Source organism: Beta vulgaris, chromosome 9 (genome assembly GCF_026745355.1).
Source record: "Beta vulgaris subsp. vulgaris cultivar EL10 chromosome 9, EL10.2, whole genome shotgun sequence".
Lineage (NCBI taxonomy): Eukaryota > Viridiplantae > Streptophyta > Magnoliopsida > Caryophyllales > Amaranthaceae > Beta > Beta vulgaris.
In genome coordinates, this window is record NC_079210.1 from 53,949,218 (window position 1) to 53,967,473 (window position 18,256).

General features: G+C 33.5%; 1 protein-coding gene across 1 annotated transcript; it reads right to left on the reverse strand.

The window, feature by feature from the left end:
• Positions 1 to 892: 892 nt before the first annotated feature.
• On the reverse strand, positions 893 to 4,004 carry LOC104904830 (probable xyloglucan endotransglucosylase/hydrolase protein 10). The gene is made up of 4 exons (XM_010693224.4): positions 3,802 to 4,004; positions 3,374 to 3,474; positions 2,323 to 2,516; positions 893 to 1,556 (listed from the first exon to the last, which is right to left on the reverse strand). Exons 1-4 carry the CDS (start codon positions 3,992 to 3,994, stop codon positions 1,154 to 1,156), a joined length of 891 nt encoding a protein of 296 aa, XP_010691526.2. The 5' UTR covers positions 3,995 to 4,004; the 3' UTR covers positions 893 to 1,153.
• Positions 4,005 to 18,256: the final 14,252 nt, after the last annotated feature.

Here is an 18,256-nt window from a genome sequence, read left to right on the forward strand (position 1 = left end):
AGCAAATGACTTATGAAATATGCCTCAATGAAAGAGTCAAAATATTGATTCATTCCTATGTATAGCACTATATTTTACTTGTATAATTGAGACTGTTACGTTCAATTATTCTGCGTGTACATGACCATGATCAAGCTGTACATTCAACATGATGCTGATAGAGATCATATTAACACTTCAAGCGAAAACTATGTTGTTCAAATACTTTTGGTTGTAATATTCAAAGGGATATTACTTATAGTATATTATATAAAACCTAACTCAGATATAATTAGAAAAATATATCCTAAACTAAATATAATATTAAAAAATATTATCTTAAATAAATACTTTTAGATAATATGTCTAGATAAACACTTGTAAATAGATAGATTTAAGAACTACTTCTAAATCTATTATAACATATATATATAAACTAATACTCAATTTGTTACAAATTAGTTGCTAACACTTTTCTATTTATAAAGTTCAAATTAGTTACAATAACATTACATTATTTGATTATAAGTTTTCTCTATCTTCTCATTCTTTTGGTCCTTCTTTTAAGTATTCTTACTCCCTATCCTCTTGACGTACACATGTACTGATAATGTACATGCACATGCACTGGTGCACTCCTTAGAACTTGTCTTTCCAGTTTTCTCAATACATTTTCTAACTAATTTAGAACAGAGGAAGTATAATTTATATCATAGTTTCCTTTAAAGAAAACAACAATACTTAGCTTATTGGCATTCATAAGATATTAGTCAATGTTTCAATTATTTAGACTAGTACATGACTAAACTAAGCCATCAGTAAATGATGGATATAATTTCAGTGTAATTTTACATATGAAATTATACTTTTATATAGCAAAATAATGATAATATTAACATCAATTATTTCAGAATAAACAGCCAAACTTTGGGATAAAATTAATTAGGATAATATGAGAATCTGAACAATATAATAATGGACATTGGATTTTCAAGCATTAAGTTTACTCCTAAACCAACATTTTATTAGCCAAATAAAAAAAATTATAAGATAAATATATGGATTAATAGGGTATACGATAACAAATTACAGTACTTAGGTTTTTCGAACCTGATATGCATAAAATTATGCCTAAAACTGGTATATGTCTATAGAACTCTGCAATTCTTGCAACTCAATATTTGGGAAGGGAACACTCCTTAGGAAGATTGCCTGAAAACCTTTGATTATCTTGGCAATAGTCATAAATAAGGTGATATTTCCTCACCCATCTATAAAACCTTCTTTGATTCCAATTTAAGGAGTTAAATTTCTCTTTGTTCCACCAATTAGTAGACCTAACTTGCTTGCAAATTTTGGGATTTCCTCTCCAAACACATGCATCAATCTTGTAGTTTCGAAAAGAAGCAATAAAGGGTGCCTTCGACCAATTAATCTTATCCTTCCCTCCCCTTGTTGCCCAATCTTCACCATTCCATAAGCTTGCTTTGATGCTCATTGGTTGTGAAATCGGAAATGATATTCCTTTGTCTTTATGGTTTCTAAAAACCCTAATAGGCACCCAGTCCACCATGATCCTGCATACATATATACATTCGTGCATATAACATTATATTGCTTGATTTGATATAGCTTTTATATGCATGACTTCCGTTTTAGGTAAAACTAGTTATTAAGCTCGGGCTATGCTGCGGGTAAGAAACATTTTCATTTATTAATATTGTACTTTAAAATATTAATACAAAATACCACTTGGTTTAATGGTGAAGACTTTAGTTTATAAACTTGAGGTTATGGGATCAAAATATATACTATGCAATTTCTAGTTTTTTTAGTTTACATGATGTAAAATACCCTTAAAAAAAGCATTACGTTGGAACTGTTCTTTGTTTAAGAACTCTTTTTAATATATTTATATAGATAATTATGCACTTAAGTATTCTGCTTTTTTGCATAACCACGTGAATCAACATATATGTATTGAAATAAAAAACGCGTCTTTTTACTAATGTGCATGTGATGTACATGCTAACTTGATCGAGACTACTATCAACGATGCCAAGAGTACTACTCTATACTAAACTTTCTTCTCAAGTAAATTGAGATCCTTTTTTTATACTTCATCTATTAACGCTTACCTTTGACCATCAATCATATTAGTAAAAAAATGTTGAAAGTGCATTTTGTTTCAAATCCAATATAATCCTACATGATACTAAAGATCATTAATGAAAAAAAAAAGTTCAAATTTTGTGAAATTTGACCACCAAAAAGCAAGCAGTACGTGTATTTGTTGAAGAGGGGTAATATAAAGCAAAAGGATATATATGTATAGTGCCTTACACTATTTGATAAATGTTCCAAAGAATAGAATACGTATGAAAGTCTGCTGACGGATCAAACCAAAGATAAATTCTCTCTTCCCTATCGCCGAAGCCATGAGAATATATATTTGTTTGAAGAATATAAGGTTGCCCTGAAACATTCCCTAGGAACTCCAAGTCTATCTCATCACGATTTGGTGAATCAGATGCAAGCTGCAAATTTCAAACAAAAAACTAGTTATTAGGTCCGGGCTATGTCCCGGATAAGAAAAAAATTCATTTATTAATATAATACTTTATGATAATAACATTAAATACAACTTAGTCTAGTGGTTAAAACTTTAGTATATGTACTTGAGGTCTTGGGTTCAAACCCTACTCCATAAAGAGAGCGCCACGTGGCACAGTTTCTTGTTTTCGCACGCCTTTTAATATATATGTATAGATAGATTAATTAATTTTCCAAACAAGGTTAAAATAGTACAATAATGATAGAGAAAGATTAAGGAATAAAATTAAATTATGAATTTAAGAGAGCTTGTACAAGAATAATCTCGACTATGTATGACTAATCTTCTCATAGTAATCTTATACAGTTCTTACTATGGACCGGGATGCCTAACTAAAATAATTCCAAGTGACCGAAATCTTAATTTACCTGTTTTTTTTTTTGTTGTTTTATAAAAAAAAAGTTGTTTTTCTCTCTAACTAGATCCTAAAATAGTAAATGTTGACGTTTAATTTGACGTATTGAACTTATATTTTAGGTTATCGGATCATTTGGAAAAGATATACCTATTATTATGACATTAAAAATTATTAAAAGAGACGGTTTAATTTAATGTAAAAATATATCTAGTCACTAAATGAATTAAACTAATCACAAAAAGAAATACTAAATTATGGGCTAATTTTTTGTATTATAATTGCTAATTTTAATTTAAAAGTAGGCGGTCCTTTAGACGATAAACTCTTGTGACATAATCCATGGTCGAGATATATCTAAGAAAATCACCGATAGTTAGAATGGTTTGTGTGAAATGTGAACTATCCTTTTAACTAATTCTTACGTAATAGGCCACAACACTGCCTGCAGAAGAACCTGGTATTAGCTTAATTTGCATGTCTATCTGCCCGAACAAGAACATGCTGTTTGAATCGAAACCAGAACCTGACAAAATAAGTTTTTAGGAGAATTAGTCGTTAGCTAGCTGTTATTAATTACTCAGATCAACCTGCAAATAATGAAAAATAGGGACAATAGTTAGCTACTTCTTCCGTTTTTTATTACTCGCTACACTTCTCAATTCACGGACTCCTAGGCAATTTTAAAGAGAGAAGTATAAAGTAAAAAAAGAGACCCATGTGAGAGGAGAGAGATAGAGAGAGTTTATTGCCCAAAAGGGAGTGTAGCAAGTAATGTGAAACTTTCTACAATAAAAAGTGTAGCGAGTATTATGAAACGGAGGAAGTCGCGTAAATAATGATCATGATGGACCTGATTCTTGATCAAGTTTTAAGCTTCTTATTTTGCCATCAACCGATGTGTTTACGTGGGTAGGAGCCCATGAGATGAAGAAATCATTGTTGAAGTTTCCTATTGAATTAACAGAAGCAAGAGAAAGTGGAACTAAAATAGCGCTAATGATAAAAATTATTGTGAAGAAAACACTATGGTAGTAGTTTGTCATGGTTGCCTGAGAAAAATCTTAGGTTTTGATAATTGATAGTAAAAGATTGGTACATATAGGTATTGCATGAGGGGAAAAAAAGGAATAAAATAGCAGTTGTTTTTGGTTTAAGCAAGACATATCTTTTTGATGAAGCAAAGAAAAGCCTGTTTGATTGGTTGTCAACTTATAAATGGATGTATGTAGCTAGTTATGTTTTACGTACGTAGCTCATTTCCAAAAGTTTCTTAGAGAATACAGTATTGTATCTGAAACTTTTACAATGTTGATGTGGTTAGCTACGAAGCTAAAAGTATATTGATTAGTATAAAGTAACAAATTGGTTTTTTGTAGAACTAAGCTTCTTGGTATTATGTTCCACATTTTTTTCTGTCTTCTGAAATGTCTTGGGTAATGGGTATAGTACTGGACTGAATTCAGCCTCAATTATAAGTGTTTTTTGGGATGTTAGAGAGCGATTAGGCGCATTTGGTGTTAACTGGATTCGATCAGATCATCTCAGGTGTTTTAGGTATCAATTCTCTAAAACTTAACCAACTAAGTTAGATGACATCCATAATATAATCATAAGTTAGAAATTTGGGATTAGCTTGTTGAATCGAAAAGCAAGTTACAGAGAGACAAACCCATCAATAAAAAAAAAATGTAGCACCATATAGGAATTACAACAAGGTCTTTTTTTATTTTGTGTATAGGTAGAAAGATGGATCGATAATCAATAAAAAAAAAGGGTTTAGAAGTTTAGATCAAACCCATAAAAAACATTGGAGATACGATATAAAAATTATGATACTTAATATACTTATGTTCTATTTTATTCGGTTTTTCACTTCGTGATTTGTTCAAAATGGACTAAAAATAAGTGAACAGTAATCATAATTTGCTTTTTCCGGATCGCAGTTTGCAGATAAATTAAGGAATTATGTTACGCTAAGCTATTGGGCCTTGATAAATACGGCGATATCTAACCAGTGGATTCCCCTGGAGATGATGTTGATCGCTGTCCACTTACTATCAAGTTAGGAGTTAGGACCTTTGTTCAAACCAAAAAAAACGATGAAAATGACAAAGTCCACTTTGGAACATTGAGGATGTGATTTTATGGGCTGCGCCAATGGGTGACAGGCCGAAAGCTCCATACTTCAAGCCCGTACTAAAAAGGACAAGCCTTTAAGGGTTTTCAAAGCCAAACTCCATATTCAGTTTTAAACCTTTTCTGATTGAGACAAATGTAAAATACAATTTACCTGTGGGGTATAAACAATGATGATTGAGGTATTGAATTTTTGAACCAATATAGAGATATGAAAAATAAGAAGACAAATATTAATTGCCAATTAACATTAAACGGTAACTCGATAAGAGAGTAGAGGACATTACAAAATAGATTTTATTATCTCCAACCTCTACAAATTTTAATCAAATGTCTAATGTTTGGATGTTAGAAGGATTTTCAAGGAAGATAACCTCTTTAATGATGAGATTATGCGTTTTGATCGAGTAATGAGCATATTTGGTGGGGAAAGAAATTTGATATAAAACGAAATGATAATACTTAAATACTAAAATAATCAGGTATGATGGTGTATATCTGATTGAATCGGATTGATATAATAGTGGTACAAAACTCGATCCACCTAGTAGGTAAATCGATTCTATTTAAGTTGTGCTTTGACTAATATCGAGTCTCAGCCAACAACCTAAATCTATTGTTGGTCCAGGTGAGATTGGCTTAACTCAATTGTTACTTCTAGCTCAAAGTGATCAACAAAAAACTACAAAGAAAACATAAGCTCAAAGTGAACAAACTACGACTAAAAAGGGAATCACACATTTACATTTACCATGTTTATCTCTATAGTTCTCTATGTATTGGTGTCTCCTCAAAGTGTCCTATAATTGATTGTGGGCAGATTAAGTTAATTGAATCCTCCCAAAAACCAAAAAGTGGATGTTTGGGTTTGAGAGAAAAAAAAAATTCTCATCAACTCAGCTCTTCACGTTGCATTGCCCAAGCTTTGCTATTAACTTCTTCATTAATTAGCTAATAAAAAGTTTCTCCTTTATCCTTTATTATTTGTTGTTATTCGTTCCTGATATGGAATTTTGTACATTCTTGGAATTCTATTCAATACAAAAATTAGAGCATCATAGAAATAAATTTTGACAACGAATTCATGCACTGTTAATAAATGGAAATATAAATTACTTTTCTGTTGCCTATTATAAAGTGACCTTTTTTACTCTAATTTTCCAACAAATGAAAGCAACATATTTTTGTTTGTTGTTATTCGAAACAAGTTGTTTTACTATTTGTTATTAGATGGCATCATATTTTCAATTTGTTGTCATTTAACAACAAACTACGGCAACAAAAATTTGATTTACTGACATTAGAAACAAAGAATTTTGCTTTGTTGATAGATGGCATATATTTGCGATGTGCTGCCATTTAGAAACATAACCACAACCAATACTTGATTTTTTTTTGACATTAGAATAACAAATTAATTTTACTTTATAATGCTAGATGACATCATATTTTCGTTTTGTTGTCATTTAGTAACAAACTGCATGCGACAATCTATATTTCGTTTGTTTACATTAGAAACAATTAGTTTCACTATTTGTTGATACATGAAATCACTCTTTCAATTTGTTGTCATTTAGAAACAAATAATGGAAAGGGATATATGATTTATTGTCGGTGAAAACAAGATTTTTATTGTTGGTTGCTGAAACAACATCACGTTTTTCCTTAAATTGTGTCCGATATTGAAGAAAGATGAGCGCAAATTATCACCTTATAAAAAAAATATTTTCCCATATTGTTATCAATTGCTATTAGCATAACAACCAAAGATGTATTGGCCAAGTGGTTAAGATTGAGGTATTGTGAACGACATGTCATATGTTCGAATCTCCCCTCCCTTTTTTTGCACTTTATGGCTCATATGGATAAAAAAAATCAATTACTATTAGCATGAAACATTTTTCTTATTTCTAAGTGGATCGATTCTCCTCTTTATTAGTCAAAGTGTAAGTTTGAACAATCGTTAAAAATGATTAATATATTGTGTCTATTTTTAGCAACCACTATTAATAATTTGTTAATGACCTGAAATTAGTTGCTTTTGTCATTTTGTGTCTTGATTTTTCTCTTGATCTTCATTTTGACTCTTTGATTATTTTTTTTTTTGTTGATCTTGATTAGTTTGACGACTTGTCATTAGTTGATTTTGTCTTTACAAAATAAACTTTAATAAATTTCAATAAATTTAAACATATTTAGTTAAATTAGATAAATTCAAATAAGTTCAGTTCAGATAACCCTTAGATAGTTTAAAAGATAACACACTCTTATTAATTTATAAATATATTTGACAGGAGAAAACAATGGATTGAGATACTGTCAAAGGATGATTTTTGTAAATGACTTTTGTCCAACACTTAATATTGTCTTGGTGGCTTTTCAACTTTTTAATGGAAGAAAAAGATTTATATTTGGAAGTTGATTTTTCAGCCATATGAAGAGCCAATGTTTTAGCCAAAATGAAATTAAATATATCTATATATTTGACCTATACAATATTGTTGTTATTTCTATAAAAGGGACATAGGTGCCTTGTATCTACTTAAGAACGTTGACTTGGTGTGCTTAACAACAAGTCATGAACTACAGAAAACAAATAAGATGCACCTAACAGGAGAAAATTTTAACATTTTTTTGTTTGAAAGGATAAAATATTACACATGGTAAGGTTACCTTGAATTTCCTTACTATTTTCTCCTTTCTTTTTTCATTAAGACTAAAGTGCTTTTTTTGTTGGAAAGACTAAAGTGTAATGGTAGGCTACCAAACCTAACTTCACATAACTTACTTATATTCCTCGTTTACAGAATATTACTTTGCTGATCAGTACATATATTCTCTTGATAATGGAAAATAACTCGTCCAAGGAAAAAATAAAGTTTAGTGAAATCACACTTAGGCAATTACTTGTATGAAGTTTACGAATTACGGTGATTCTTTTTCTTTTAAGAGAAAAGTGAACTCATGGACAAAGTGTCCATAAACACATATGGAGCTATATTATTCGGACAATGATTTTCCCAACATAGTTCCACACCAAAAGGCGCTATTCTAACTAGATTATGGGAAACAAAATTACGATGATTATCTAGTAAGAGAAAATTGACGAATTTTATGTATAAGAGTTGATTGTTATTGTTATTATTAATTTGTATTAATGATTAACTTAGTAGTACATGTTCGTTTCACTCTCTCACCGAAAAAATAGGGGTCTAGGCAATATCACTTTCAAACTTTTTAAAGGATGATTTTTAATTCAGTCAATGGAAAATAATGGAAAAAGGTGAAAAAAACAGTAGTATTTTTTGGTGAAAAAAGAACAAGTATAATAATATTACTTTTTGATGGGCCAAATACCTCAACTAAGAAAATTTTAGATAATATAGCAATTAAAAAGAAACAACGGTTTTTTCACCATATACCCCTGACAATTTTTTTTGCACCATATACCCTTGCAAGCTTCCAAATTCACCATAAACCCTCCGCTTTTCAAAAAATACATCAACTTACCCTCATTACTAACGGAAGCAAGGCTAACGTTGTTACTCATTAACTCCTAATCCCCCCTCTAATCCGAATTAACTAATCTAAACCTAATTCAAACGATAACCTTAATCCCTAATCTAATACCCTAACCCTAACTGGCCTTATCCTAACCACCACTGAACCCAGTCGTCCCCCACTCCCCCACCCCTTATCCCACCACCCCCGAAGCCCACCCCCTCCTCACCACCCCCGAAGCCCCACCACCCCACTCCCTTGCAGTCCCCTCTCCTTCCTCTGCTGAATCGCACACGGCGTCGTAAAATTGTCTTCCTCTTCGTCATCTTCGGGTTCTTCGTACGAATCTGAAAGAGCCGCCTTTGACTCCACCTATGTCGCCGCCATAATCGTCGTCATCTTCGTACATATCTGAAAAGGATGGGGTTGTGAGTCTGAAAGGGGGAGGGGGTTGTGGGCTGGTGGGGCAATGGGGGATTGTGGGTCTGAAGGGGGAAGTGGGTTGCGAGGGGATACGGGGTGGTGGGGCAGTGGGGGGCTGGGGTGGAGGGGTGTTAAGATTAGGGTATTAGATTAAGGGTTAGAGTAAGGGTTTGGCTTAGATTTAGATTAGTTAATTAGGCTTATGGGGGGAATGAGGGTTAATGATTAACGGACGTTAACGTTGTTCGTCATTATGGGTAAGTGGATGTATTTTTTAAAAAGTGGAGGGCCTATATTGAATTTGAAACTTGCAGGGGTATATGGTGCCAAAAAAAAATTATCATGAGTATATGGTGAAAAACCGAAGAAACAATCATCTATAAAAAAAAAAAAAATAGCAATAAAAAACACAAATAGAGTATTTCTGTATTTGTTAAATGTTAAGGACTAAGGACTGCCCTTTGCTTGTTTGGCCCAACAGCGCTTCAAACTAACATCCAGCGTTAGATTATTGGATCAACCAACAAGCTAAATGAGAATGATGGGTAAAAAGGAATTCCCGAATTAGTGCTGTATAGTTGGGATGCATCAACTTTTATCTTTCTTTTGCTATTATAATAAAAAATGAATGGATCAAAAAATATTTATGTATTAAAAAATGAAAAGATATCCAATTTTGCTCATGAAAGTTTGACTGCTTTATCCTTCATCGACAAGAAATATTCATTTAAGACTTTAAGTTCTAGGACATCTTGGTTTAACTTTATATAATGTGTTATAACACATGTTATGTATTTTGCTTAACTTTTAAGTTTTAAGTACTTTTACATGTCATTAATTCTTAGTTTTAAAATGTCTTTATTACTACTCCCTCCGTCCCAAAATATAGTTCCCATTTCTATTTTGGGAGTCAAATTTAAAACTTTGACCAAATTTATTTTTTTTTTTTGATAATTTCGAGTTGTATTTTATTCCTCAAGAAACACTTTGAAAAGGCCTCTACTCAAGATAAGGTATTCCCCCACTAGGTGGGCGACGTTTTTATAGTGCCTTAGCACACCCTATGGAGAGGAGTCCTTTTCAAAGGAGAGTACATCCATGTAATACAATTGAGACGAGACTTAAAATTTAAAAATGAGAGATGAACAAATATTCTTACTAATGTATACAAAAAAACATATTCATGAGGGGTCTTGTTAGATTCGGCTTAATGTATAAATTCGTAATATATCAACTTTTTTTATATTTTTTACTAATAAGAAATAGAAGATATTGTAGGTCAAAGGAACGTCTTGGAGACTGTGCAAAATGAAACGGGAACTATATTTTGGGGCAGAGGAGTAGTTTATATGCGATAGAGTAACTTATGTGACTTCAACTATCTGCTTAACTTTTTGGTTGAGTTGGTCATTTGACTTAATACCAGAATCAGCATGATAAGATCACGAGTTCAAATTTCATAAACTTTTAATTGAAATGATCCTTTCTCAATATATTTAAACTTTTATTTCTTTTCTATAACTTTTATTTCTTTTCTAATTGAATAAAGATTTGACAGGCTAAAGCTGTCTTATACGAGAATTCGCATAATCAACTTTGCATGTAATATAATAAAGTACAATTCTCTAGCCTTGTCTCTCTTCCAGTTTAGCTTTTTTTTACTTGACAAAAATTACCCATGTAATTTCAGTTAGTTCTAGCAATTAGGTGGGATTGGTTCAATTTCAGGTTGACCTAATTTATATTCAGGTCACTTATCTCTAATCCAAATCCGACCTAATTTTAATTTTAGGTCGAAAAACATAACCTGAACCCGATCTTTTCAAATTTGAGTTGGCTAGAAACCAATCTAAAATGACTTGAAATGAAATTTAACTATACATGCTAAATTATGAAAGTCTAGGTTAATAACCTGAAATGAAATTTAGATGATCCAAGAAACGGGCTTGGCCCAATACAAATAAGAATAACATAAGATAGATTGTATAAGTTATGAAAGTTTGGGTTAATTTCAAGTTGACCCTTCCTGACTTCTAAATCAGGTTATTCGGGTTATTTTCAGGTTTAAAAAGTCAAGCCGAACCTAACCCATTATATTTTCAGGTCGGATTGGCCGGGTTGACTCATTTTTATTTCAGGTCGAAAATCCCAACCCAAATCCGGAATTTTCAGATAAGTTTCATGTCGGATTATATCAGATTAGATCAACTTTTGCCAACTCTAATTTCAGTAACCCTACAATTTATTTAATTTTCATTGATAAACCCCATGCACTTCAACTCTATTGTTCTAATAATTTACACACACACAATGACACAATGGTCATGGGGTATCACCTTAAGCAATTATACACGGCCTATGGGACAATGATGAGGAAATGCTTGCCTCATCTCGTAGGTGTTCAACAATAACTTTTAAAGTAGTTAAGTAGTGGTTAGCACTTAATTATTGGATTTAGAACAATACTATAGCTATGGGATATGTACAGGATGAGATAATGGTAAGACTCCTTGTTTTAGAGGGAAGTAAGAACGAGCTAATTAATTAGGGTTGGGCTAGGAAACTCTCTTTGATGGTAAAGTCATGCATTATAGAGAAAGGAAGTGTTCTATATAAAGTGTGTAAAACAACTACTTCCTCCGTTTTAATTTAGTTGTGACACTTTTAAAAATCACGGATTCTTAGGTAATTTTCGAAGAGGGGAGAGATAGAGAAAGAAAATAAAAGAGTCTCATGTAATAGGAGAGAAATAGAGAGAAGTTATTACCCAAAATGAAAGTGTCACAACTAAATTGAAACTTCCTAAAATAGAAAGTGTCATAACTAAATTGAAACGAAAGAAGTATACTAATTGCTGAATATATCTTTTTAAGGCATTTATTGGCCGGTATTATATTGTTTGTAAAAGGCACATAAATTAAGCTTACTAGTAAGCTAATCGATTCACAAATCACAATAATCATATAAGATCCTTCCTACATAGAAGAGGAACAATAAAATATCTCTGAATGTCTTACCATGAGAAACTCAAAGGAAGCTTACCACCATAAAGTTTGAGTTTCTAGCAAACATTTCTATTATATGAGGCCATGTTTGTTCTCCATTATACCACTATACCTATGTGACTTGCTAAAAGTTGCTCAAGCATTGTCTATCATTGTCGAACCAACATTAATTAATAGTTTTCTTCTATATCCAAGAAAGTCGGAATCAACCTAATTCTCCGTAATTAGATATTACAGTATAGAGTTAATCACGCATATAATTGTGACCTACTCCCTAATTTTGTAAGCGTACGTACTAACATATCGATGATGTTCACTAACTACATAATCTTTATACTCTAAAGCGTTTTTCTTTCTTTTGACATAGGCCAATTATAATACTTCCTACGCATTTTTAAAATTGTAGCATTTGCATTTTGACACTTGTCTGGGCAAAAATTTTGACACTTTTAACTTAATTACGTATTTGTATACGTAAAAAACTATGAAATGAGATATTAAAAACTTAGCATTGAGACGAATAAAATAAGACATCATACGACCATGTATATCCTTGTGTATAGATTATCATACAAGTCAAAGCGTGAACTATGAATAGTACAAAAGTTAAAATGTTGCAATTAAAAAAGAATAGAGGAAGTATTCGTATTATACACTGTCAAAGTAAACTGCTATTCAACTTATTGACAATGTTTATTTTTGAAAAGGTATAGCCGTATAGGTGGACCTGTGTCTAACTCACCTATCTCAAGGGCTCCAACTTGAAACAATGTTTAAACTTGTACTATATCATGTACTATAAATAAAAAAAATTAGTACAAATAGAGGTGTAGTAGAGGAGCACACACAAGGCAAGAAATTTGAGTTAATGATTTGGGTAGCACTCACAACATATCCACCACAATGATCTACAACTTAAACTTTAACTACCAAACAGGTTGAATTTCGTTTCTCTTGGTTACTTTAGTTCGTGTCATGTTTAGGTTAGGTTATTAAGATGTATTGGATAATATTATATTGTAAAGGGATAATATTATAATGTAAAGGGTAAATAGTACTTTACTAGTCATAGGTCTGTAATGTAAACACTATATATATTGAATGTCAGGTTAACCTACAACAGTTTAATACAATTATTTCCCACACTTGTACACGATGGATCAGAGATTGTCATCTCTAAGACATTCTCATTATATTACTTGACTCAAAAGAAAAACGGTTATAGTCAGATTATAGTTATTGTTTTTTATCTTAAGAGAGATTTAGTTAGCCCATTGCATCCTTAGACCGAATCTCACAACCTGCTCTTACTAAGGTTCGACGTTGATTATGTGAGAAAGATGAACTAAACACCAATGGAGCTATAGTCGATCAATTATAAAAAGACACATATACCCTTACTTCTAAAACAGCTATTGTTAAAAGGTAACTAAGATCCGTTCGGTATCAATATAAATGTCCAAATTTTGGTTTTATGAACATAAAAGTCGCATGATAAACTTAAATTGAGTCATACTTGTACAAATGATTATTTTGAAAACTGACAACAAAAAAATTAGAAACTATTTTTTAATTTTTATGTTTTGTGATTTTCAAAGAAAAACTAGAAATTGAAAACAAGAAATGATAATGAACCAGCCTTACATTTTCATGGTTTATGGTTTCATCGTTGCCAATAAATTGATAAATTGATGTTATTGAGAAAAAAAATAGTACTTCCTCCGTTTTGTTTTAAACGCAACAAATGAATATTTTATAGCTCACAAATAATATCCTTTTGTTGCATTTAAAACGAAACGGAGGAAATATATGTTATCTTTCTTGTGGTTGAGCTTTGTGCATAGCTTGTGGCTATCTCAGGCTGACTCAAAAAAACAATTGGCCAAGTCATTTCCCCTGTGAAACTTGGTTATTATGTTTCTAAATCTTATACTACAATCCTATAATAATGGACCAACCTGTACACGTGGTTCTCTTTTTCTGCTCTGTCAATGTATTATAACCAATAATTCAGATCCCAGTGTATTAGTCATCTAACTTTGGATGCCATTCTTGGAATTCATTGCTCTGCGAAGCAACCTGGATCTCAGCTGGAAAATATTACATAATTACTAAAATCCATTTGCTGGTTTAAGAAAACCATGTTCTGTATCATATATTCCTTGATCTTTTTCCATGACAAATATTTATATATTTCATGGACATTTTCCCATATAACAAAAACAATTAGATTCCTGATACTTTATCAATTCTCAGTAGATCTCTTCTTTCCTCCTTTGGAATAATCTTAGCAGGCTTTCTCCCACGTTGAAAGAGTATGCAACTCATCAGATATTTGACCCATATTCACCAAAGCAGATGTTTTGTTACCTGTTGAGGGAATGAGATCAACAGGTTTGGAATGTATAAAGGGGGAAAATTAAAAAATGTTTGAAAATCGGATTTTTTTTATAGTTTATGATGTATGTTATAATCTCAAAATAGATGTCGAAAGATTGCCAATATGGTGCACTTTTTTTTGAATTACGCAATTAAGGGAACAAGTTGGAGCCATTATTTTGTACTAAAAAAGGTAGAGAAAGAAGGCAAGGGGCAGTATGGATAAAAGAAATAAAGAGTATTCTAATCTGCTGTTGAGTTGCGTGAGATATTTTGGGCTATATAAGTAAACATCGAAATATACATAAATATAAGTTATAACTTTGGATCCCAGTGTATGTAGAGATGGCAAAATTGTCATTTATTGATATAACCAATTATAAAAAGTGTACCAATGTGCTTGATACACGTTGGTATTCAAGAGTTGCATATGAAACACGGTCTTTGTAGAGATTTTGTACTACCTAGCCAACAGAATACTAATCATATTGGAACTAATAATTGATAACCAACATTAATATTAGGTTTTTCTTAAGCTGTAACAGATAAAACTTTCTTTTTTCGCTAACTTTCGAGTAACATTAAACACTCTATCTCCCATCAATATAGGTCTCGCTTCTCATTGTCTCGTAGTGTCTTATCATTACACTAGGGGAAAAAATCGAAAGGGCTGCGCAAGTAGGGCTGCGCATTTTAAAAAAGCGCAGCCCTATTGATGAAGGGCTGCGCTTTTTAAAAAAAGCGCAGCCCTTTTGTATGAAGGGCTGCGCTTTTTCTAAAAAGCGCAGCCCTACCTACAGAAGGGCTGCGCTTTTTAGAAAAGCGCAGCCCTTCTGTAGGTGAAGGGCTGCGCTTTTTAGGAGGCGCAGCCCTTCACATGCAGAAGGGCTGCGCTTTTCTAAAAGGCAGCCCTTCAATGTGTAGGGCTGCGCTTTTTTGAAACTAGCGCAGCCCTTCATTCAATTTTTTTTTTCGATACATGCAATGTAGCGCGCCTTACTTCATTTTCCCACTTTCATTCTCTCTCTTCCTTCTTACTACCCAAGTGCGATTTTCCTTCATTCTCTCTCTTCACTTCTTCGAGTTGCACCACCACCACCACCACCACATTGGTGCCCAATTCGCGCACCACCACCCCTTCACGCACCACCACCCCTTCGCGCACCACCACCCCTTCGCGCACACATTTCGTGCACCACCACCCCAATTCGCACACCACATTTCGCGCACCACCACCCCTTTGCGCACCACCCCTTGCGCACCACCCCTTTGCGCACCACCCTTTCTCTTCTCTTTTATTTCTTCTCTTCTCCACCATTTGAGTGGTTAATTAGGTATGGATTAATTTTGTTTTTAAGTTACTTTTGTTTTGTTAAATTGAATTAAATGGTTAATGTGCAATGTGGGTTTTGTCAATTGTAGGAAGAAGAGGCTAAGGAAGGCAAGTAAAGTTCCAAGTATCTCTTTTCTTCATTGCTCGTCGTTGGTGTTAAGAGGTAACTACTTTAACATGTAGACAAAGTTGATAATTTATTGAATGTATATGTATTTTTTATAATGTATATATAATATATTATTTGTTGATATGAGATTGTATGAAAACGCAATGTGATTTAGCTATATATATGAAAATATATAGTAGTTGTTTGAATCATCATCATATATGCCTAGATACCCGTTCAAGACTTACTCATTAGGGGTAAGTCTTGAATAGTCCCCGGTTTGGGACTGTTCTTGGACGTTTGATCTCACTTAGGTGGTGAATGTGTGTCTTCTTTTCAATTCTGAGGAAAATCTTGGCTTATCGTTTCGCTACATTGTTCTCTGGGTACATATGTAGATAAGCAATTATCTACATTGTGTACTTGGAGAACTGTAGGGAAATGCTGCCGGATTTTCCTTAGAATTGGAAAGTTGGCATATATTCACTAGTGAGATTAGACGTCCAAGGATGGGTTAGGTTGGAGTGATAAGGACCTTTGACTGCATGCATACAATTGAACATGTGACTATCTTAGCTTGTTGTATACGTGTGTGATTTGAATATGTGAGTGTATGTGATTTAATAATGATTGATGCATTATAATGAATGTTGTGTTTAATTATTAGAGGTGGTCTTCTTGAATGAGATGGATCGTACTTGGATGTATGGTAGTCGTGAATCGATTGAGTTTGTGAATGGGGTCTCGGAATTCTGTAGAAGTGCATTAGAATATCAAACATCCTCTGGAGCAGTCGACTTTTATTGTCCTTGTTTGGATTGTAGAAATGTGAGCAAGGTTAGTAGTATACATGTGGTTAGGGAGCATGTATTTCGCCGTGGGTTTAGGCCTCAATACCATGTATGGATTTGGCATGGTGAGCAGGGGAGGTATATGGGAAGCTCTGGATTAAAGAATGATGTATGTGAAGAAGAAAAAAAGGAAGTATGATGAGTTAGGGGATGAGAATTTGGATGATGAATTTGGAGATGATGATAGGGATCGGGTAGACGAGATGATACACGAGGTTGAAGATCAGTCGTGTAGACGACCTCGTATTTTTGAGTCTATGTCTAAGGCTGCTGAAAAGCCGTTGTATCCAGGTTGTACAAAGTACACCAAACTTTCTGCAGTGGTAACACTGTTCAACATTAAGTCGAACGCTGGTTGGACGGACTCTAGTTTCACATCGTTGTTGGAAGTTTTAGCTGAGATGCTCCCTGAAGGAAATGAACTGCCAAAGTCGTACTATTATGCGAAGAAGTTGATGTGTCCTTTGGGTTTAGAGTACGAGCGGATACATGCTTGTCCTAACGATTGTGTGCTCTATCGTAATGAGTATGAGCATTTACATGAGTGTCCACGTTGTGGATTGTCGAGGTACAAGCGTGAAGGAGCTGGAGGTAGTGAAGGACCACCAGCCAAGGTGTTGTGGTATCTACCCATAATACCTAGATTTAAGCGCATGTTCTCAATGAAAGGAGATGCGAAGAATTTGAGGTGGCATGCAGATCGTAGGAAGAAAGACGGTCTGCTCAAGCATCCGGCTGATTCGCCTGAGTGGAAAACTATCGACAGGGTGCATAAGTCATTTGGTAATGAGGATAGGAATCTGAGGCTTGGATTATGTACGGATGGCATGAACCCTTTTGGCAATCTCAGCTCGCAGCATAGCACATGGCCAGTAGTTTTAGTGGTTTATAACTTGCCTCCTTGGTTGTGCATGAAACGTAAGTACATGATGTTGTCGCTTCTTATATCGGGGCCCAAACAACCTGGAAATGACATAGATGTATACCTTCAGCCGCTTGTTGAAGATTTACAGAAGATGTGGAACGAAGGAGTGTTAGTATTTGATGCGTATGCTAATGAGATGTTCACTCTGCGTGCCATGCTTTTTTGTACTATGAACGATTATCCAGCTTATGGGAACTTATCTGGGTATAAGACTAAAGGAAAACAACCTTGCCCGATTTGTTTAGATGACATGAAATCTACACACCTTAAGGGCTGCAAACATGTGTATATGCGCACACGAAGGCTCCTCAGCCGCGACCATCCCTATCGGTTTAAGAAGAAGGCATTCGATGGGACGGTTGAAGAAGAAGTTGCTCGTAGACCATTAACTGGTACTGAAGTTTATAATCAGGTGAAGGGCATTGAAACAGTCTTTGGTAAACCTGCTAGTGAGGTTGATAGACCTACAGGATTATGGAAAAAACAGTCCATTTTTTGGAAACTCCCATATTGGAAAGATCTAAAGGTCAGACATTGTTTGGATGTCATGCACATAGAGAAGAATGTTTGTGAAGCTATTATCGCGACACTTATGAATATTCCGGGTAAGACAAAAGATGTTAAGGCGTCACGACTTTACTTG